The sequence below is a fragment of the Culex quinquefasciatus genome, chromosome 3 (genome assembly GCF_015732765.1).
Source record: "Culex quinquefasciatus strain JHB chromosome 3, VPISU_Cqui_1.0_pri_paternal, whole genome shotgun sequence".
Lineage (NCBI taxonomy): Eukaryota > Metazoa > Arthropoda > Insecta > Diptera > Culicidae > Culex > Culex quinquefasciatus.
Genome location: NC_051863.1, coordinates 37,716,648 through 37,739,954, shown reverse-complemented (window position 1 = coordinate 37,739,954; position 23,307 = coordinate 37,716,648). Strand labels below are relative to the sequence as shown.

The following is a 23,307-nucleotide window of genomic DNA, read 5'->3' as shown; positions in this document are numbered from 1 at the left end:
TATGCTGTAGCTATCTTGAAGAGCTCTTGTAGAACTCCTGGAAAAAATGTTACTTGGGTTAAGTGAATTGAGTTATTTATTGAGAATTTTCGAAATGTGAATAACAAAAACTGTTATTATTTACACAGAGCCAGGAAGTCGGTGCTGACGTTGAAGATCGTTGAGACCTCGGAGACGGCATCGGATTCAGCTAATTTTCAGCAACTTTTAATTTGAGTTGGAATCTGTGAAGTCGGGTATATTTGGAGAGCTGAATTCGGCGTTGACGTCATATCCTGCATCCAGATTCGAAGTTGTCTTCAAAGTATGGATTCAAAGTCACTTGAAGATATCCGACTCTGCAGCCCTGACTAGTACAGAGGAATTATGGCAACTGCAGGTTTATTTGCAAATGGCAAATAAACTAAAACAATTTTTTTTACGGAGACATACCAGTTCAATAACAATTTTTGTTTTTATGCTGCTCCACCTCTCCGCACAAAATAACAAATCTTGTTATTCCTTCATGATTCCTTCTATGTTATTGGTTTGTCATTGCAATAACAACACAATAACAGTTTAAGTTATTCTTCGAACAAATCTTTGTTATCGATTTTTGTTATTTTAACAACTTATCCGATCATCTCAATAACATAATTTCGATCTTCTCACAATATAAAAAACTGACCTTCCCAAGTTATTTCCGTCTGCTCGGGATATTGTTTTTCACGATTTGAAGTGGTTGGGCATGTCAATCCAAGCGACTTTCTCGAAGACAGCAAAATTTTGCTTCATCTCTCTTTCTACGAGCAAATTTACGAAAAGCCCTCGAGCAAACCAGTTTTATCAATGTTCAATCTAATCGTATTACTACATAGAAACACAGCTTGGCTACTCTGAGGACAGATTGATATCCATCGAACTAAATAACATAAACAATAGGGTGAAAAGATTTTTTTTTTTTTTTTTTGGAAAATCCCATGAGATACCGCAAGAATGTTTGGGAAAATTCGAATAAATGTATACGGAAAAACATCGTTTCAGAATTTCGGCAGCAGGTGGCGCAGGAATCGTCCGACATTGTCCAAGTGTGAGATTCTTGCAAGAAATTTAATTTCCTACAATTTTGTCAAAGGGTGCAAGTAGATCCGAGTTAATCCTGATGAGTTATTAGTAGAGCAATTCTCTACGAAATCGGTCTATTTTCTTCAATTTTAATTTTTGTATTTTTTAATCCGACTGAAACTTTTTTGGTGCCTTTGTTATGCCCAAAGAAGCCATTTTGCATCATTAGTTTGTCCATATAATTTTCCATACAAATTTCGCAGCTGTCCATACAAAAATGATGTATGAAAATTCAAAAATCTGTATCTTTTGAAGGAATTTTTTGATCGATTTGGTGTCTTCGGCAAAGTTGTAGGTATGGATACGGACTACACTGGAAAAAAATGATACACGGTAAAATTTTTTTGTGATTTTTTTATTTAACTTTTTATCACTAAAATTTGATTTGCAAAAAAACACTATTTTTATTTTTTTTTATTTTTTGATATGTTTTAGAGGACATAAAATGCCAACTTTTCAGAAATTTCCAGGTTGTGCAAAAAATCTTTGACCGAGTTATGAATTTTTTAATCAATACTGATTTTTTCAAAAAATCGAAATATTGGTCGCAAATTTTTTTCAACTTCATATTTCGATGTAAAATCAAATTTGCAATCAAAAAGTACTTTAGTAAAATTTTGATAAAGTGCACCGTTTTCCAGTTAAATTCATATTTAGATGACTTTTTTGAAAATAGTCTCAGTTTTTCATTTTTTAAAATTAGTGCACATGTTTGCACACTTTTGGAAAAAATATTTTTGAAAAACTGAGAAAATTCTCTATATTTTGCTTCTTTGGACTTTGTTGATACGACCTTTAGTTGCTGAACTATTGCCACGCAAAGGTTTAAAAACAGGAAAATTGATGTTTTCTAAGTCTCACCCAAACAGCCCACAATTTTTTAATGTCGATATCTCAGCAACTAATGATCCAATTTTGAATGTTAATGTATGAAACATTTGTGAAATTTTCCGATCTTTTCGAAAACATTATTTTCAAAATTTTCAAATCAAGACTAACATTTTAAAAGGGCGTAATATTGAATGTTTGATTTTACATCGAAATATGATGTTGAGAAAAATTTGCGACCAATATTTCAATTTTTTGAAAAAATCAGTATTGATTAAAACATTCATAACTCGGTCAATAATTTTTTGCACAACCTGGAAATTTCTGAAAAGTTGCCATTTTATGTCCTCTAAAACATATCAAAAAATAAAAAAAATTAAAAATAGTGTTTTTTTGCAAATCAAATTTTAGTGACAAAAAGTTAAATAAAAAAATCACCAAATTTTTTTTACCGTGTATCATTTTTTTCCAGTGTAGTCCGTATCCATACCTACAGCTTTGCCGAAGACACAAAATCGATTAAAAAATTCCATCAAAAGATACAGATTTTTGAATTTTCATACATCATTTTTGTATGGACAGCTGCGAAATTTGTATGGAAAATTATATGGACAAACTAATGATGCAAAATGGCTTCTTTGGGCATACCGAAGGCACCAAAAAAGTTTCAGTCGGATTAAAAAATACAAAAAAAAATCGAATGACCGAAATCCTAGAGAGCTGCTCAGCAATGCAATGAAAAGAAATCGGCTTATATTCTTGACAGTATGTAAGGGGTACATTATTTTTTTTTTAAATAAAAAAACACCAAAAATCAAGATCTGGGTGTTGAATAGAGAGAATGCGTAACGTGAATTTCGAATGATCCCACTTTGCTTACATCTACAAAGTATTAGGCTGTTCAAGCACAAGCATGATTTTTTTTCTTTCTGGTAAATGAGCTGTTTTATAATCAGGAGTATGTGTTTTATTTGGTCTAGTTTCTAACATTTTTTGCTGGGAAATTGTGTGATTTCAAAATTCGATCGGTTAGAAGAGGTTTTTCTTTTTTGCGGGTGATGAAAAACTGCGGTGAAAGTGTCATTCTGCAACGTCGCAGATAAATTCCTTGGCTGATTTTGGAATCCTCCTCCTGGTCCTGCGAATAAATATCGCTAATTCTAGCGAAGCTGATTTTCAAACAGAATCAAACAATAAAGACAGCTTCTAGAATCTAGATGAATACAACCGCATCGACTTCAGAAACAACTTACACTCATAGTTATCAAAAGTGACGACATCGCCTTCGCCTTTTTTTCTTAAAAGATTTCTTCAAAAAAACAGTTTTAATGGTCGATAACAATACTCTCTACTTTTGGCGAACAGTAAATTGGTTCCTTTTTGACAGCTCAAAATTGGGGCCGTTTTGCGAACCACAATTCAGCACCCAGATCAAGATCAACTCGCAGATGACAGAAGCTACATTTCTATCATATTCCTCTCATAACTCGTTAACAAATGGTTCAAAAAGTCCTCAATTTTTCCGGCCAAAAAAAAATACTCCAAAGAATTTATTTCCCCGATTAACGCGGGCATTTCCGCGGCGCACTCACCTGTAAATCGGCACGTTATCCTTGTACCAAACGACCAGCAGTATCCGGTCGTTGGGCAGGTTCGACGACACGTCACACTTGATCTGGGCGGTATCGTTCACCAGGACCCGTTCCACGTGCACGGGCACATCTGAAAAAAAAAAAAAATAGTGGAGAGGGAAAAAAGAAATATTAAAATTTTCCGCCCATGATAGAGCGCGTGCACACACACTCGCATTAATTGTCACATAAAATAAATATCGACCTATGATTAAACAATGGCTTAAAGTTATATCTCATCGCGTAAATACCGACTAAATGGAAGGATAATTCACCTCTACTTGGATGAAGGGAGAGAAAAAAAACTGCGCCAATTTTAAATTCCCTGCCGCCACGTGTGCGACCAAATTATGACCGCACACTGGACCAGAGGGCCACCGTGTGGGTGTGTGCGTGAGGGTGGTGCGTGTGGTGTGCATAAATTTCCACTTTAAAGTGGCGCCTCGGCACGTAAAAGGAATATTAATTAATGTTTTCCATTAAAGCGGAATAATAATGCATCATAAATATTTTGATTATCCGGCCGGTGTGTGTGTGTGTGTGCTTCTGACTCCCACAAATGGAATGCTTCCTTTTTTTGTTCGTTTTCACTGTACGATTTACCACCAGTTTTGATGTACATTTTAAATGGGATTGGAGTAGATTGCATATAAACTTGCCAACTGCAGGCATTTCAAGAATTTATTCAAAGCCAGAGAAACTCTGCCACGTGACGCGCTTATAGGGCCGGAAATGACAAGGGAAAGGGCTTTCTAGTGATTGAAATGTTTCAAATTTTTGAAGTTGCATTTGCAGTAGTAGAAGCAAAACATTGGTAATCAATCTAAATTTACTATTCAAAAAAATCTATTGAAAACTATGGCTGTTGGACCCCAACAAATGTTTCAACGAATATATTATTTGCTTTACATTTTTCCAGCTAGGAATTGTTTTATAAATGATTATCATTTGCATTTTAAATAATGCTTTACGGACCTCAACTAAGAGCAAACCATAAAAACCTAGGGTTTTTAGCAAACCCAAGTGTTACCTCCTGAAATCAAAGATTTGAACTGACGTAGAGAACTCCTCCGTTTGAGTCATCGAGAATCTTTTTTTTTTTTCATTTTAAAGTTTAATTAATATGCAGTCTTGCTTAAAATGTGAAAAACAGCATTTATTGGAACTAGAATCCTGAATTGATCTTAAGGTGATCTTTTTGATCATTTTGATAAAATATTCTCGAAATTAAAAAAAATATTTCTTCGATTCGCTCTAATTCGCCATGCTTCACAATAAGCAAGCTCGCTTGCGCGAACAATTCATCAGTGCGATTGTGATAAATTTGATTTATTCGTTCAGGGAAATTGTATAGAATTAAAGCCACCCCCCCCCTTGTCCTCTCCCTCCCCCCGAACACACAAATTCCCCGAACAAAGCTCCGTTTTACCGATTTACCAACGTACCCATTCAACCATTTCACTCCAGGCCATTCATTTTCATTTCAGGGCTTGAAAACGTGAATTGTTCCACAATGACCGATCCTATACCCTCCCCTCCCCTTCTGTTTCCACAAAACCCCGGAAGTGCCATGGCCGCTGTTCAACCTTGGAGCCCCTTGAGGGGAAACGTGGGGAAGGGGGGGTTTGGCACGGTAACGATCGTCATTATCATCAGCATTTGCATGATTACTATCACGAGAGAGCGCGGCCAAGTTCCTCCGTCTCCCTCTAATGTTTCCTGATTTGCCCGGCAAAGGTGGGGGGCAGGAGTCCCTCCGGCAACCAGTACACACCTGCTGACGTGAACCAGTAATCATTATTTCACTGGTGGAAAAAAGTTTTTATACACAGAAAAAAAAATCATGGTAATATTACATCTGGGAAGGGGTACATCTTTTATGTCAGAAAAATGTGTAATTTTACCTCTAAAAATGTGTAATTTTACCACCATTCTGGTGTAATGTTACTTTTTCAGTCTAAATTGAGGTAAAATTACATCATAAAAGGGGTAATATTCAACCTTCTAAAATTACACCTTCCAAATTTACACAATTTTTTGCTTTGTATATTTTCGCGCAGAATACAAGCAAATTTAAAAAAAAGTTAGCATCATTTAACTAAAATTTTACGAATCTTAAAAATTTAAAAGACAAAAATAGTTTGCCCATCTAGTTTCCCATACAAATTTGGCAGCTGTCCATACAAAAATGATATGTGGAAATGTGAAAATCAGTATCTCTTGAAGGAATTTTTTGATCGATTTGGTGTCTTGGGCAAAGTTTAAGGTATGGATAACTACACTGAAAAAAGTACACATTGCAAATACTTTTTTTGTGATTTTTATTTTCACTTTTTGTCTCTAAAACTTGATTTACCAAAAAAAAAATATTTTTTATATGTTTTAAAGGATATTAAATACCAACTTTTCAGAAATTTCCAGAATGTGTCAAAAGCTTTGACCGAGTTATGAATTTTGGGATTAATACTGATTTTTTTTTTTCAAATAATGGTCACATTGTCATTTTTCGATGTAGGATCGAATTTGTAATCAAAAAGAATTTCAGTGAAATTTGGATAAAGTTCACCGTTTTCAAGTTATAGCCATTTTTAGGTAAGTTTCTGTTCTATGAAAAACGCAGTTACCATTTTTTTAAATTAGTGCCCATGTCTGAAAAACATTTTTGTTTTTGAAAAGCTAGGAATATTTTCTATATATTACATTTTTGAGATATGTTGATACGTTCCTTAGCTGCCATTTTCTAAGGTCGATATCTTAGCAACTAGAGGGTGACGATTCTCGAGATTTTATATTTCCCAGGAATCGAGAGTTGAATTTGGAAATTTCCCGGGACCCGGGAGTGTTTTTAAATACAGCCATGCCTCGGTTTTGCACGCCTCGGTTTTGCACTGCCCCGGTTTTGCACCGTTCAGCTGCCTCGGTTAAGCATGGCCCAGTGAAATCCCGATCGTTTGATACGCACATTGTAAAAACGGAAATTTTGAGTACTTTTTTTTCAGAAATTCGAGTTTTGTGAAAATTTTGAGTATTTTCTAAAAATGTTGTTATTAAATTTGAAATTTTTGAAAAAAATCCCGATCGTTTGATACCCATATTGTGAAAACGGAAATTTTGAGTATTTTTTTCGAAAATACGTAATTTTGTGAAAATGTTGAGTATTTTCTAAACATTTTGTTATTACGTTCAAAATGTATGAAAAAAACCCGATCGTTTGTATTGTAAAAATTGAAATTTTGAGTATTTTTTTTCGAAAATAAGAAGTTTTGTGAAAATTTTGAGTATTTTCTAAAAATGTTATTATTACATCCAAAATGTATGAAAAAAAACCTGATCATTTGATACCCATATTGCAATAACAATAAATTTTTGGTTTCTTAAGAGAAATAATATGCATTTTTGAAATACAGGAAAATTAAGTATTTTTGTGAAAACTTTCATGAAATAATAATTTAAATGGATAGCTGACATCATCCCGATTCCAAAACACTATAATTTTCTGATGTTTGCATGATTTTTCGTACGATTAAAGCCAATGTCTCCCATATGGGTAATTCTCTACCAACTCACACGAAATCGGGAAAAGTTGCCCCGACCCCTCTTCGATTTGCGTGAAACTTTGTCCTAAGGGGTAACTTTTGTCCCTGATCACGAATCCGAGGTCCGTTTTTGATATCTCGTGACGGAGGGCGGTACGACCTTCCATTTTGAACATGCGAAAAAGAGGTGTTTTTCAATAATTTGCAGCCTGAAACGGTGATGAGATAGAAATTTGGTGTCAAAGGGACTTTTATGTAAAATTAGACGCCCGATTTGATGGCGTACTCAGAATTCGAAAAACGTATTTTCATCGAAAAAACACTAAAAAGTTTAAAAATTCTCCCATTTTCCGTTACTCGACTGTAAAAATTTTGAAACATGTCATTTTATGGGAAATTTAATGTACTTTTCGAATCTACATTGTCCCAGAAGGGTCATTTTTCATTTAGAACAAAATTTTTCATTTTAAAATTTCGTGTTTTTCTAACTTTGCAGGGTTATTTTTAGAGTGTAACAATGTTCTACAAAGTTGTAGAGCAGACAATTACAAAATTTTGATATATAGACATAAGGGTTTGCTTATAAACATCACAAGTTATCGCGATTTTACGAAAAAAGTTTTGAAAAAGTTACTTTTGCGTTTCTCTTTGTTTCGTCGTCCGTGTCTGTCGCGGGTGACCATGAACGGCCATGATCGATGACGACCAACTTTTTAAAACTTTTTTCGTAAAATCGTGATAACTTGTGATGTTTATAAGCAAAACCCTTATGTATATATATTAAAATTTTGTAATTGTCTGCTCTACAACTTTGTAGAACATTGTTACACTCTAAAAATAACCCTGCAAAGTTAGAAAAACACGAAATTTTAAAATGAAAAATTTTGTTCTAAATGAAAAAATGACCCTTCTGGGACAATGTAGATTCGAAAAGTACATTAAATTTCCCATAAAATGACATGTTCCAAAATTTTTACAGTCGAGTAACGGAAAATGGGAGAATTTTAAAACTTTTAGTGTTTTTTCGATGAAAATACGTTTTTCGGAATTCTGAGTACGCCATCAAATCGGGCGTCTAATTTTACATAAAAGTCCCTTTGACACCAAATTTCTATCTCATCACCGTTTCAGGCTGCAAATTATTGAAAAACACCTCTTTTTCGCATGTTCAAAATGGGGTCGTACCGCCCCTCCGTCACGAGATATCAAAAAACGGACCTCGGATTCGTGATCAGGGACAAAAGTTACCCCTTAGGACAAAGTTTCACGCAAATCGAAGAGGGGTCGGGGCAACTGCTGTGTGAGTTGGCGGAGAATTACCCATATAGCCAAAATCCCATAAGCTCTGTACCTCGGTTTTGCATCCCCCATATGCGGTGCTAAACCGAGGTACGACTGTATGCCAATAGTGCCAAAATGTATTAAGAAAAATTTTCAATATGTTTCTTTTCAATGAATTTAGTTACGATTTAATCATACTTATTCAATGAAACGTTTATTAGTAGCCTCATTATTTTTGAGAACTATGATCTACCTTTTGATTTATTTTCCGAATCTGCAAATAGGGGAAATCTACCCTTTCCAATCAAACACCTATCTTCGTCATATGGGGAGTTTGATGCTCGATTAAAGCTCCAAAAATACTATTTGGGCTATAAACTTACCAGCAACAGCACCGCCTCGAGTAAGCACGCAAATGTATGCCACTTACTGGCCAAAAAGATCACATTTAATGCACTTTTGATCATAATTTGTATTTTGCGAGACCACTTCTCATCATTTTGTTGGCACACACAGTGACACACACGAGAATCCCTCAAACGCTTAATGAGTATCACCAAAATTAACTTTTCACTTTCGCTTACTTTTTCACGGCGCTTAAGATATGAAATTGATTCCAACTACCGGCAACATGTTCTTTTGATCATTAGTAAGGCACTCACTTGAAGAATAATCTCGAAAAATGTAATAAATTAGCAAGCGCCATCAAAAAAACAAACGCGCCAAGTCGTTTGACGTTTCAATTTTCACTTTGCATTAAAATCGAAGGCTGAAGAAAACCGAGCGAGAGACGAAGGCAAAAAAGAACAAAGGCTGGCCGTCAACACCACCAGCAGCACAGCCAGCGATGCCAGGAAACTTTCCCTATAAATGCCACTTTTCGTGAGTGTTCGTTTGAACTGTCAACGCAAATGGCAACACTCGACAGAGTGTTGGAAGAAAAAAGAACTAAGCCGATATTAGAAAAATTGGCGTGGCCCAATGCATTCGCCTCGATTAGAATACCCTTGGGAATTTTTTTTTGTTAACCAAGCGGTAAAGAAATAGAATAACTTTTAGTGAAAGTGAAAATAAACAGAAATGTTCACAAAAACTTGCTCTACTCGTTGGTGTACTTGGTTTTAGTAAAATTCAAGGGAGACTCTAGATTATCCAGCATCATTCAAACACGACCGCTTATTAGGATTAAAATGGGTAGATTTCCCCTACAACTTATTGTACTAACTTGCTTTTAGATTTTTGTGAAGTAAAAAACTAGCTAAGATATAATTTCACAGTATCGAGATTTTTGCAATATGAGTAAAAGCGACTCAAAACAACAGTTATAAGTTGTTTTTTTTATTTTTGAGGTCAACTGTAAATATTTTAGTATGCTTCAAGACAAATTTTGAGGTCCACATTATTTTAAGCAGGGCTGCGGAGTCGGGTCATATTTCAAACGACTCCGACTCCAACTCCGACTCCGACTTTCTCAGATTAGCCGACTCCGACTCCGACTCCGGCTCCGGCTTTCAACAAATGGTTGGCTCCGACTCCGACTCCGACTCCGGTCTACCAACTCTAGCCGACTCCGACTCCGACTCCAGCTTTCAACAAATGGTTGGCTCCAACTCCGACTCCAACTCCACATATTTTTGAATGTTTCAAAAGTTAGTTAACTATTATTAGTTAATTATTTTTAATATATTGATAAATAGGATTATTTAAATACTCTCTAAGCGTCATGTTTTTCTCAAGAAAAATAAGTTAAGTAAAAGTAAAGTAAAGTAAATAAACGGAAAAAATGTTTCTTGGTTACAAATTTTATACGTTATGGAAACAGAAATCCAAAAATATCTTCAGTTTTAGAGGCATTTTGAGAAGAACAGTTTTGTAAGTAAATTTGGATTTATTTGCTTAACCTCAAATTTGAAAATATTTTTTTCAAAGCTAATAAATTTAAATATTAAATTGTTATTATTGAATGAATAACTAAAAGAAACCTGGCCTTAATGATCTTTTTAACAATTAAATTCAATTTGCTCACTTTCAGGCTGACATTTGTAAGAAGCACAGTGACAGGCACATTGTTTTTTAAATGACAATTTTAATCGAAACATTTTTTTTTTGTTTTTTTCTTAAGACGTACATGGACATCACGCCTTGGCTAAAGGAGCTTATTATTGCAAATCAATGTATCTAAACAATTTCTTCGTGGAAAGGACGCTTAAGATTTCCTTTTCAAATATCTGTGACATGGAAAATATTTGACCCTGGAAATTTTTAATTTATTTTAATTTTAAAATTTTATATACTTCAAAAAGGAGGCTCACGATACTTCGTGAAACCTCAAACGAAGCTTTATGAATGATCTTGCGCCTCCATCAAAATATATGAAAAAACTTAAAATATAATAAAAAACAAATATCCACAAGTAAAATATTTTCTAGGTCACAAATATTTCATTTTTTTAAGGTACAATGACATGTAATGATTATCACCTTCCGTCATATTGGCGTGGGACATACAGTATGAGAAAATTCATACCAGTTAATAATATATAGATTTTGTTTTTTTTTTGTAATGTTTGAAAAATAAATTAAAATCCTATATTTTGTTCTATACATTTTTTTATTAGTTAATTTTTGTATTGAATTCTTGAGATTTGTTCAACGATAATTTGCAACGATATCAAAATAGTTTACCTAAAATCTGAAATGTTTACACGCGGGCAAAAATAATCTACGGGCTTGCTGCAAAAAATGTTGTAAAATGTGACATTTTCTGTAGCAATCCACTGTTGCAGATTTTGAGATATATTTTTCTTTTGGGTGTGATTATAATGTAATAACACAATTAGAGCTTTTCAATCACAATAAAAGGCTTCAAAAACAGAATGGCATCTGATAAATCAATTAAAAATATAAAATATTTTTTAAATTAAGCTGTTCTATAAGAAATACAGAACTTTTGAAAATCATATTTTTTGGTGAATTTAAGATGACTCCGGCTCCGACTCCGACTCCGGGATATCAGAAATCTTCGGCTCCGACTCCGACTCCGACTCCAGCTCTTAAAATTTAGCCGACTCCGGCTCCGACTCCGACTCCAGCTGTTCGAGTTTTGACGACTCCGACTCCGACTCCGACTCCGACTCCGACTCCACAGCCCTGATTTTAAGTACTCTCATGTATAGTTATTGGATTTTTTGATAAATCAAAATTTACACTTTCTGAATAAGAAGAAAAGATAAGAAGGTGTTCATTTGAAATTGAACACCTTGCATTGAACATCCAATGTTCTAATTAATTTCAAATTTTCAAATGTTTTTCTGATTAGATTAAATAATTTTGTTTCGATATTTATAGAATTAAAATTTCCCGGGAGCCTCGACCAAATTTCCCGCGAATCGAGAGGTCCAAAAATGGTTGATTTCACGGGAAATTTTCCCCGGGAATTCCCGCTTGTCACCCTCTATTAGCAACTTATGGTTCGATTTCCAATGTCAAAATATGAAAAATTCGTGAAATTTTCCGATCTTTTTGAAAGCAATACTTTAATTTTTTTAATCAAGAATAAAGGGCGTAATATTTAATGTTTGTCTTTTTGAAATGTTAGTCTTGATTTGAAATAAAATGAAAATTTGTTTTCGAAAAGATCGGATTTTTTTCGAATATTTCATATTCTAACATTGTGAATCGGACCATTAGTTGCTATGAAATCGACATTAGAAAATGGTGGGTTGTTATGGTGCGAAATATCAATTTTCCTGTTTTAAACCATTGCATGGCAATATCTCAGCATCTAAGGTTCGTATCAACAAAGGTCAAAAATTCAAAATATAGAGAATTTTCTCAGCTTTTCAAAAAAATATATTTGAATAGTGGGCAAACATGGGCACTAATTTTTAAAAATAAATAAATACGTTCAAAAAAAAAAATACCTTAAAATTACTGTAACCGCAAAACGGTGCACTGTATCGAAATTTCACTAGAGTTTTTCCTGATTGGAAATTCGATTTTACAACGAAAAATCAAGTTGAAATTTTTTTTCGATGTCGATTTAAAAAAAAATCAGTATTGATTCAAAAATTCAGAACTCGGGCAATGATTTTGTGCACATTCTGGAAATTTCTGAAAAAATGGCATTTGATGTCCCCTTAAACGTGTATTGTTATAGTGTAGTTCTTATTCATACCTAAATTTATGCCGAAGACACCAAAGCGATCAAAAAATTCCTTCGACAGATATAGATTTTTGCATTTTTGTATATCATTTTTGTATGGACAGCTACCAAATTTGTGTAGAAAGGTATTTGGACAAACTAATGATGCAAAATGGCTTCTTACGGCACACTAAAGGCACCAAAACATTTTCAGCCGGATTAAAAATTACAAAAGTAAAATTAAGAAAAAAACAATTTCGTAGAAAACTGCTCAGAATCAAAATCACCAAAAAATTTACCCTCAATTTTCAGTTGGGGAGTTGAGAAAATAAAAAATAAAAAAAGTAAATAAGTATGATTTTTTCTGTCCCAGATTATGTCTCTACGCATTTTTTTTTTACTTAAATGATAAATGTATAGCATCTTTTGCAGAAAATGTGAAAAACAAGCAGAAAATTGAAAAAATGACTGTAAAAATACGAAAAAAAAAATAGATAGGAATAATTGTATTGATAGGAGGTGGTATAATAGGCTTAATACTACCAAAAGCAAATATGAGCTAAACAATATAAATGCAAATTTAAATACTAAAAATAAAACAAGAAAAATATAAAACAAAAGAAGTAAGGTTTTTCGTAGAACAAAAGTTGCTCAAAATGTCTTGAACACGGGAAAAAAAAAATGCGAACTTAAAACTGGTTATAACTAAAAAAAACCATCATGAGATACAATTTTTTGAATGTTTCTTTCGACAACCTCCAAATTTGAATGGAGACTTGTATGATGAAACTAATGATGCAAAACAAAGACAAAATGTTATTAAGAAAAGATGCAAAAATTGAAGCCGGGGTTTTTAGCGAAATTCTAGATAGCTGTTTAACAATAACACAGACCTACAAAAAAATACAAAAGTGACTGTTGCCAGGAACACGTGTCCAAATGTTTTTGAAAAAATCATAGTACTCGTGATTTTGGGGACCCCAAAGTTCGTGCTTCCCTTCGAGTTGAGTCTTCGTAGACATTTTGTTGGTCGGTGCAAATAAATCATTTATTTCTGCCTTTTGGGAAGCGCCGGTGTTGACTAATAAAATTTGGGTCCTCAGGGGTTAAACAGTGAACGGATCGGCTCCTACTAATCATTTTTGGTTCATTGTTTTGATCTGTCAATAACAGAGTAGCAACTTAATTGGCAGTCAACCATGCTCATGCTCATTTCTTTTTGTTGGCAAGCATCTCTAATAGTTCAAATTGTGAATATCTCACAACTCAAAAGCAATTAATTCACTTTTTTTTTATTGTAGATAACGAAAGACAAAATGGTTAATGAAAAGTACATCGTGTATTAATCTTGCGTGGAATTGATAGTGTTTCATAATCGTGGCGCAGAATCCGTTCGAAACGCATTAAAAACCACCGCCAAACATGAAGTGCACTAATTTGAGCGGTTACCTGGCGGTACCATGCATTGTACGGTAGTGCTCTCACGTAATCGGAGCGTTCTGCTGGGTTGAGTAGGTTTTCGGTTGCCTGATAACTCAAGTATTATTATCCAACGATGAAATGCATTTCTATGCATGTTGCATCAACTGTTATACTCGTTTCAGCGCACTTGTTTATGGTTAGTTATGTTTTCCATCATCTTATGAATCCTTCAATTTCTAATTTTTGAACTGTATTTTGTATCTAAAAAACAGTTTTTTCACAACACAATTTATCGTGAAAACCTCAGATCCACGCTGTCGTGCTAACTTTTCGCACGTCGCTTTTAAACGTGCTGAGAAAAACGCGACTTTGAATAAACAAAAACGAGAACAAGCAATGTAAACAATAACAAACAAGTTTGTTTGGTTGACCATTCGGGGCATTGCCCTGAAGTTTGGTTGAATTTGGTTGCTGGAGACCCGAGTTATAATTCCAAATATTTACAGTACTCGAAGTACCATGCACGTGTGTCAAACGCATTCTGCCCGTAAATACCTTTGGCCAGTTGTCGCACTTACAGACATGAGTTTTTTGGTTTTTATTGAAAATCTCAGGATTGAAATCGAATTTTGGGGATCTGCGAAGGTCAAAAGGTGAGGCAGTGAGGCATCGCGAGTCACCCACAGGACTCCAACGCTGCTCGCGATCGATACCAAGCGAACCCGGCAGCTCTCGGTAATCTCTCCAATTTGCTTCCAAATTATCAAATTTGCCTCCTGATTTATTGTTCCATTTCGTTCCACTAGGAAAGCGGCGGTCGCGTTGAACCCAGGCAAAATTTATGGCCTTTTCCGCCAACTACAGGTCCTCTCATCCCTCCCCCTCTTCTCCACATAACCACAAATGAGGATGACGATTGACATGGATGACGAACGGGCACAATATCGATGATGACAACACAACCGCCCGCCCGCCCCATCCTGATGATGATGTTGATGAAGGCAATGTTGTTGCTGCTGCTTGATGGTGACGAGAGAATCTCGCAATCTACCTTTTCCCCCGTGGGCTATTTGTTGGAGGCGGGCACTGTAAAAAAACGCATTTCAAGCGAGATTCGTACCCCGGTAAATCCAGCTTGCGGCGCACCTCTTTGCCCACTACGCTACGCTCGCTCGGTGGCGAAACGTCAAGATTTTTCACTGTGACATTCGCCAACCAGAGCGGAGTGAACGTCAACCGGTAGGACAACGAACTACATCTTCCCCCCCGAAGGTAGACTACCGCACCTGACTGGTTGACTGACTGGCTGACTGCAGATGAGAACGACAACAACGACTTTGCCGACGACGACGACGACGACGACGGTTAGCTGATTGCGGTGAAATTGATGAATGACATGGAATTACTTGCGGTGATGTTTGCGCTGATTGAAGCACCGCTGCCACCAAATCTGACTTTTTCCACGTGACAGGAAATCCGCCCGGAGCTGAGGCGAATAAATGCCACTTTGAGCAAGGACCAGTCAGTCATTTTGGGCAAATATTTGACCTGACCCTGTCGGCGGCCGTGGCTGGGTTTTTGTCGGAAGCTAGTGAAGCATTGTTCTACTACCAGGGGCGCCCCTTGACAGGGTTAATCAGCTTTGACACACTGTCGTGAGCACTGATGAGGGGATCATTTGTCAGCTTGTGACACGTGGACTCGCTCGGGTGCAGACAAATCGGATTCGAGGACTTTGGGACCGGGGTCTTTCGGGTGGGCTTGGTTGGCCGGCTAACCACTAATAGAAATTCGAATGTGTTCATTTGGTTGGTGGTGACTTTTGTGATTACCGCAGAATGGGTTTGTGATTGATCTGAGACTTGCACTGATATTGATGTTGAATCTTGAACTAGTAGAGGCAGGACGTATCAGGATCAAATTGAGCTAAAGACGCCGAAAACGTGTATACCATAAACCAAGGGATTACCAATCCCAAAATCAACGTTTGAAACAGCTAAAAATCACCCATCCAAAGTCACACAAATCCTTCGAGGAATCGATTGTCGCTGACAAATGAACCGGCTAACAGGGCGCGCGATAATTCGGAACTCAATTCGGAATCGCTGCGCAATTGCCGAAAACGGTGATTATTGGCCATTTTGCTGTGCCATTAACGGGAAGTGAATGTAGGGGAAAGAGCTTACGCAGGCGATCACATTTCACAGCGGGATGGATCGATTGCGGATTTAACTGGCTGTCGCGAAAGTTTCGGGGAAATGATGGGTGAAAAAGTGAGTGAAAAGAAATAAAATTGTGTATAATCCATGTTAAACTTCTTCACATTTAAAGTTTATAAGTTTAAAAAAAATGTATTATGCTTAGTACAAGAAATAAACATGAATGGAATTGAAAAATTTAAACTTTTGATTTTTATTTTTTTTTGTGATGAAATCTTTTGTTGTGACCAATTCACTTAAAAAAAAAGCAAAGCAATAAACTATAACGACCTCCGTGGTCTCTGTTGCAAGTTTCTGCTCATTTCTAGGCGTCCAAAAGTTATGTGTGGTAAGTCACCCAAAACCTCTTTTACGCAAAAGGACCGACGTTTTACTTCCCCATCCGATAGAAGGCGTGGGATTGAATCCAGGCCTTATCGGGGTGAGAGACTAGCACGCTAGCCATTACACCACCGGTCCCGGCCCGGATTTTACTTTTACAAACATTCAATCGTGGAATATATTTGAATTTTAAAATGTAAGGTAGTTTGGGGTTACGTAATTTTAAGGGGGTAGATTGCACACCATTTATTCATCAGATATGTAAGGAAATTGGAAATATGAAGAACTAGTCCAGTTCGGAGTGTGAAAAAAATTAAAAAAATGGAATAGGTCAAGTATTTTTTACATTTGCGGGTTGGGACATAAGGTTTTCCAGAGATTATATTGTATTAAAGTGGCTAGTTATTGTTTTGGTGATGAGTTCTGATGAAGTTTGAGTCATGTTCCCATACATAACGTCATGATTCTAATTCCCGGACGCTTCGAAACCCGGACACCTCATCTTGTTTCATCAATTATTTGGATATAAGTTTGCATTATGATTGTCAAAAATGGGCTATTTGATGAATTCTAACATCAACTTTTATTTACAGTTTGTTTGAACGCTGTAGTTAATGTCAAACAAATTAAATAAAATAAAATAATAAGATTACCAAAAATGCGAAACATTTCACGTGAAATATTTCATAGGCGTCCGAAGCACCGGAAAGGCAAAGCAGAAATTTATTTCCTTAAATTCAAGCAAATTTTTACATAAAATATCGATTGTTTTGATGTTAACAGCTAATTTGAGACCTGAAGAATGCCATTCACTAACATTTCAGTTCAAATTTGTGCGATTCATTAGTAAAAATGAGTGTCCGGAATTCGAAGCAAAAGCGTCCTGATTTCGAATCAGCTTTTACCAGTGTCCGGGAATCGAAGCACAACAAATCATTTTAATTTTCAAATTCTGATGAAAAATGGTTAGAAAAGACATATTTTGCATGCATTATCATAAAACTGACTTTTAATACTATATCCTGATGATATTTTTTCATTTCCAACTTATTACATGATTTTTTGTCAGCTATAACGAAACTGATATGCTACTAAGTGTCCGGATTTCGAATCATGACGTTATTGTGTAATTTCTTCTTTTAATCACCAATATTGGCAATTTTCAATAGAACATGAACAAGAATTGTGGTTTTCAAACTTAAGTATTCATAACACCCGATAGGGTTGTCAGATTTACAATCTTTTGGAATCGTTGGAAAGATCTTTCAATTAACAATCGAATATCTTTATCAAGACGCTTTTTTTTAATCCGCCCTTTAACAAAATAAATTTGAAGACATTTGGTTGTATCTTCGCCGAGATTTTTTTTTTCATAAAATTATTTTTATTAGGTCCTTTTCGGTACTGGGACCTGGTTAGAACCGAGTCGGCTTTTGTAATTACATTTGACTTAATAATTACAGAGGATCTTGTGTGTAAATGTTAGTGGGGGGAGAGCCGATTACCCGCGGCATCTTCGCCGAGATACAGCTATATGAAGTAAGCATTTTCAAAAAACGGGTGCCACGATATCTCAACACTGCATTGACCAAATCGGCTCAATTTTGGTGAAGACTCGTTAAACCGGTTCTGTGTGCATGACAAAGGCCGATTTTCAAAAAGTTTATTTTTAAAAAGGATAAAAATATTTTTATGTTTTTCATATTAAAAATCAAAAGTTTTCGATTTTTGTATTTTTTTAAAATGCAAAATTTCAAAATTGGGCTCATGCACACGGGATATGCCTTGCGAGTCTTCACCCCAAATTTCAGCCAGTTTGGTCCATCTCATCTCGAGATATCGTGGCACCCGTAAATCAACTCTGTGTTCAAAGAAAAACGCTCGCAAAGTTTGACAATTCGCTTTGCGCATGGCAAAATTTTCAGCTTAAATCGTCTGTAACTTACTTAAATCATAAAATATTTTCATGAAACTTTCAGAAGTGATTGAAAATCATCTTTTAAGGTGATTTAATAAATTTTCTGAAATATGAAATTTTGTGATTTTTTACATGTATGTAATCCTTTAAGTGTTTTGACTGTATGAAATAAGAGCAATTTTTAACTGTAAAAAAATCGTTATTGAACAATTATTTCAAATTCACACTATTTAATTTATTATTTTGGTTCTGAGTTGATAATCTAGAATAGGCCTGCCCGTGAAGCCATTCAAAATAGTTCTTTGCCGGGACCTTAAGGCTGTTCATGAAATAATCACTAAATAAATTGAGTTTCTAAATAGAAAAAATAGGCATAAGATCAAATTTTACATATAATAACAGAAATAAAAATGTTTCTTATCAAACATACTAATTAGATTTTGCCTTTTAATTTTTATGATTTTTTTTGTTACAAATTAAAACAATCATTATGTTTTTATTTAATTCTTATTATCTCGATATTGATAATTTCTTAATAAATTATAATTAATAAATTAAATTTATAATTATCAACCTAAAGAAAGGCGCAAGAAAACAAAAATTTCCATTTCATAAAAATATGAATAAAAACATGAATTGATTCCTAAAAATGTACAAAAATCAACTAAATTTAAATTTCTTACAGATTTCACTGTGTGTACTTCAAATTGAAGTTGTTCTTCTTGAGAAACTTCATTTAAATTGTTTATTTGTTCAAATAAATGATTAAACAAAAAATATTTTTTTTTCAGGATTTTTTTTAGTAATAAAGATTTGTTCAAAAAATGCTCGAAACGCAAATTAATCATTCTGATAAAAAAAGATCACTACAAATAATTTTAAAATATAAAAAATATCTTTAAATGAAAAGGACGAGCAAAAAACTATTTTCACAAACTTCAAAAGCTTAATGATAACCGAAGAAAAACGGAACACACAAAATAACGAAAAACTATTCAATTAATATTTTACTATACCTTTAAAATGTTGTTTGTGTTTCAAATCATTTTGAAATATTTTGTTAAATATTTGAATAAAGATGCACAACAATGCAAAATATGTTATTTTTATAATGCAGATTTGACTCAATATCGTTTCAATACATTTTGTCATGCCTCATTGATTTTTTATATACTTTGTTCTGTTTAGGAAATTTAACTAAATAAAAAGCTTGCAACGACCAATGAAATTTGAATGTTTTTAACACCTGAACCCACAAGCTCGAGAAAAAGAGGGAATTTCAATACAAAATATTTTGTTTCGAGCTTGGGAGTTTTGTCTTTAAAAAAATTACAATACAATTTTAAACAAATAAAAAAAATATTTTGTTAAAAACAATTGTTGACTTTTTCGAATTAAATCAAAAATTAGTTCCGGCCCGCCACTGCTTCACAGGAATGAGATCTGGCCCGCAGGTTGGGCTCCCCTGTCTTAGACCCACCTTTACGCTGTCAACGGCGAACTTATGTAAAATTAGACGAGCTTTCCGGTAAAAAAAATGTCGAAACTGAAAAATCTAGTGTGTCTTATATAAATTGGCAAAAACCACAAAAAATATATGTATTTTTCAAATTTTTATTTTAAACCCGCTGTATCTTAACGAGGATTGGATATATGACAATGGTCAAGGAGACTTTTATGTAAAATTGTTTGGAGAATCGATTTCTATAATTGGTGTTTGAAAATTTTTACGTTTAGAGCTTTAAAAAAAAGTTTTAGTAAATGATTTTTGTACTTTTTTAGGAGAGACATACCATCCTGCATTTTTCGTGAGTCTTTTTGTTACATCTTAAGCTATTTGATCAAAACTGTTAAACGAAATTTAATTTTTAAACTTCAAAATTTTGAAGAAGTGGCGTGTATTTTATCAGTTTTTTTAGAAAGCCCGTCCAATTTCCTACTAGTTTGTCTTTGACTACGATGCATCGAGATTAGCGTGGTTCACGTTTCTATGAAAAAGACAAAAGTTGTTATTTTGTCTTGCATCAACCGGAATTTCATTCTTTTATGTCCCCAGAAGCACTCCTGAAAATTTGAGCCCATTTGGTAAGGTCTAGGAGCTCCAGTTTTAATTTGAAATTTATATGGGATTTTGATTTATTTTCCATGGGAAACTATCTTTTTTTACATTGTATTAGGATTTTTTTTTATAAATCGATGAAATGACTTGATTCTTATAGTAGGAGATAGGTTTTGAACTGGGGAACAACTTTGTAGAACATACCAACATGCTAGGAAGTGACCCTTTAAAGATACAGATACTTTTAGATGGTGGCTGGCCCCTTCGAGATACTGTAATTTTTAAAATCACAAAATACAAAAACATAAATAAAATATGCCCTTATAAAATGTCATTCTCGAGTGCAACTAGCTCCATATACACAAAAATTGCTTATATAAGCCTAAGATAACTTGTCTACAAAGTTTCATTGAAATCGGGGAGTGTACCAGAAAAATTCCTGATTTGAGCTGGAATTGCTCATTTTAAGAAAAGAATTTGAAAGATTTTTCTGATGGTCCTAAAAGACAATCCTCTAGAAAATAGCAACGAAGTATATAGAGCAGTTCTCTAGGATTTCGGTCATTCGTTTTTTTTTGTGTTTTTAAATTCGACTGAAACTTTTTTGGTGCCTTCGGTATGCCCAAAGAAGCCATTTTGCATCATTAGTATGTCAATATAATTTTCCATACAAATTTCGCAGCTGTCCATATAAAAATGATGTATGAAAATTCAAAAATCTATATCTTTTGAATGAATTTTTTGATCGATTTGGTGTCTTCGGCAAAGTTGTAGGTATGAATACGGACTACACTGGAAAAAAATGATACACGGTAAAAAAAATTTGGTGATTTTTTTATTTAACTTTTAATCACTAAAATTTGATTTGCAAAAAAACAATATTTTTATTTTTTTTTGATATGTTTTGGAGGATATAAAATGCCAACTTTTCAGAAATTTCCAGGTTGTGCAAAAAATCATTGACCGAGTTATGAATTTTTAAATCAATACTTATTTTTTCAAAAAATCAAAATATCGGTCGCAAAATTTTTTCAACTTAATTTTTCGATGTAAAATCAAATTTGCAATCAAAAAGTACTGTGGTAAAATTTTGATAAAGTGCACCGTTTTCAAGTTAAATCCATATTTAGGTGACTTTTTTGGAAATAGTCGCAGTTTTTCATTTTTTTAATTAGTGCACATGTTTGCACACTTTTGAAAGAATATTGTTAAAGCTGAGAAAATTCTCTATATTTTGCTTCTTCGGACTTCATATGACCTTTAGTTGCTGAGATATTGCAATGCAATGCTTTAAAAACAGGAAAATTGATGTTTTCTTAGTCTCACCCAAACAGCTCACCATTTTTTAATGTCGATATCTCAGCAACTAATGGTCCGATTTTCAATGTTAATATATGAAACATTTGTGAAATTTTTCGATCTTTTCGAAAACATTATTTTCAAAATTTTCAAATCAAAACTAACATTTCAAAAGGGCCAAACATTCAATATTACGCCCTTTTAAAATGTTTGTCTTGATTTGAAAATTTTGAAAATAATGTTTTCGAAAAGATCGGAAAATTTCACAAATGTTTCATATATTAACAATGAAAATCGGACCATTAGTTGCTGAGATATCGACATTAAAAAATGGTGAGCTGTTTGGGTGAGACTTAGAAAACATCAATTTTCCTGTTTTTAAACCATTGCATTGCAATATCTCAGCAACTAAGGGTCGTATCAACAAAGTTCAAAAAAGCAAAATATTGAGAATTTTATCAGCTTTTCAAAATTATTTGTTCAAGCATGGGCACTAATTTTAAAAAATGAATGACTGCGACTATTTTCAAAAAAGTCACCTAAATATGGATTTAACTTGAAAACGGTGCACTTTATCAAAATTATGCTAAAGTACTTTTGGATTGCAAATTTGATTTTACATCGAAATATGAAGTTGAAAAAATTTTGCGACCAATATTTCGATTTTTTGAAAAAATAAGTATTGATTTAAAAATTCATGACTCGGTCAATGATTTTTTGCACAACCTGGAAATTTCTGAAAAGTTGGCATTTTATGTCCTCCAAAACATATCAAAAAATAAAAAAAAATAAAAATATTGTTTTTTTGCAAATCAAATTTTAGTGATTAAAAGTTAAATAAAAAAATCACCAAATTTTTTTACCGTGTATCATTTTTTTCCAGTGTATTCCGTACTTATACCTACAACTTTGCCGAAGACACCAAATCAATCAAAAATTTCCTTCAAAAGATATAGATTTTTGAATTTTCATACATCATTTTTGTATGGACAGCTGCGAAATTTATATGGAAAATTATATGGACAAACTAATGATGCAAAATGGCTTCTTTGGGCATACCGAAGGCACCAAAAAAGTTTCAGTTGGATTAAAAAATACAAAAAATATCGAATGACCGAAATCTGAGAGAACTGCTCAAGTAACGAAGTATATAATATTAAATATTTTTATGGTGATTGATTCTGTTTTGGACAAATGTTTTCGCTAGTTTGAGCACTGAATGTGAGGAAGGCAGCATCCACCGAAAGGTGGATTAAGTAACCAAGCAAATTGGTAGGAAATTTTCTGATTTCTTGAAAAAAATCAGCTCTTCTTGATCATGAATCCTTCAAGGTTATTCTTTTACCAAAATATACAACAAATAAGCTTTTAGTGGCTATCACTTGAAAACGGTTGGAAATTTTAGTTAATGTGCATTTTGATTGCATGTTTGAACGTTTAGTTTACAACGAGTTGATGAAATCATCTAAGATTTTGATGAAAAAAAAAATTTATTTTACAACGTTTTCACCTAGTCATCTCTCCAAATCAAAGCAGCAACAAAAAC

The 23,307-nt window shown here is 34.0% G+C and overlaps 1 protein-coding gene across 1 annotated transcript in view; it reads right to left on the bottom strand.

Annotated features, from left to right (window-relative positions):
* Positions 1 to 23,307, bottom strand: part of LOC6046522 (synaptogenesis protein syg-2) — a 587,979-nt gene that overhangs the window by 285,107 nt on the left and 279,565 nt on the right. The window contains exon 3 of the mRNA XM_038265832.1: positions 3,525 to 3,654. Within this exon, the coding sequence (XP_038121760.1) occupies positions 3,525 to 3,654 (130 nt within the window). The remainder of the gene's footprint in view (positions 1 to 3,524; positions 3,655 to 23,307) is intronic.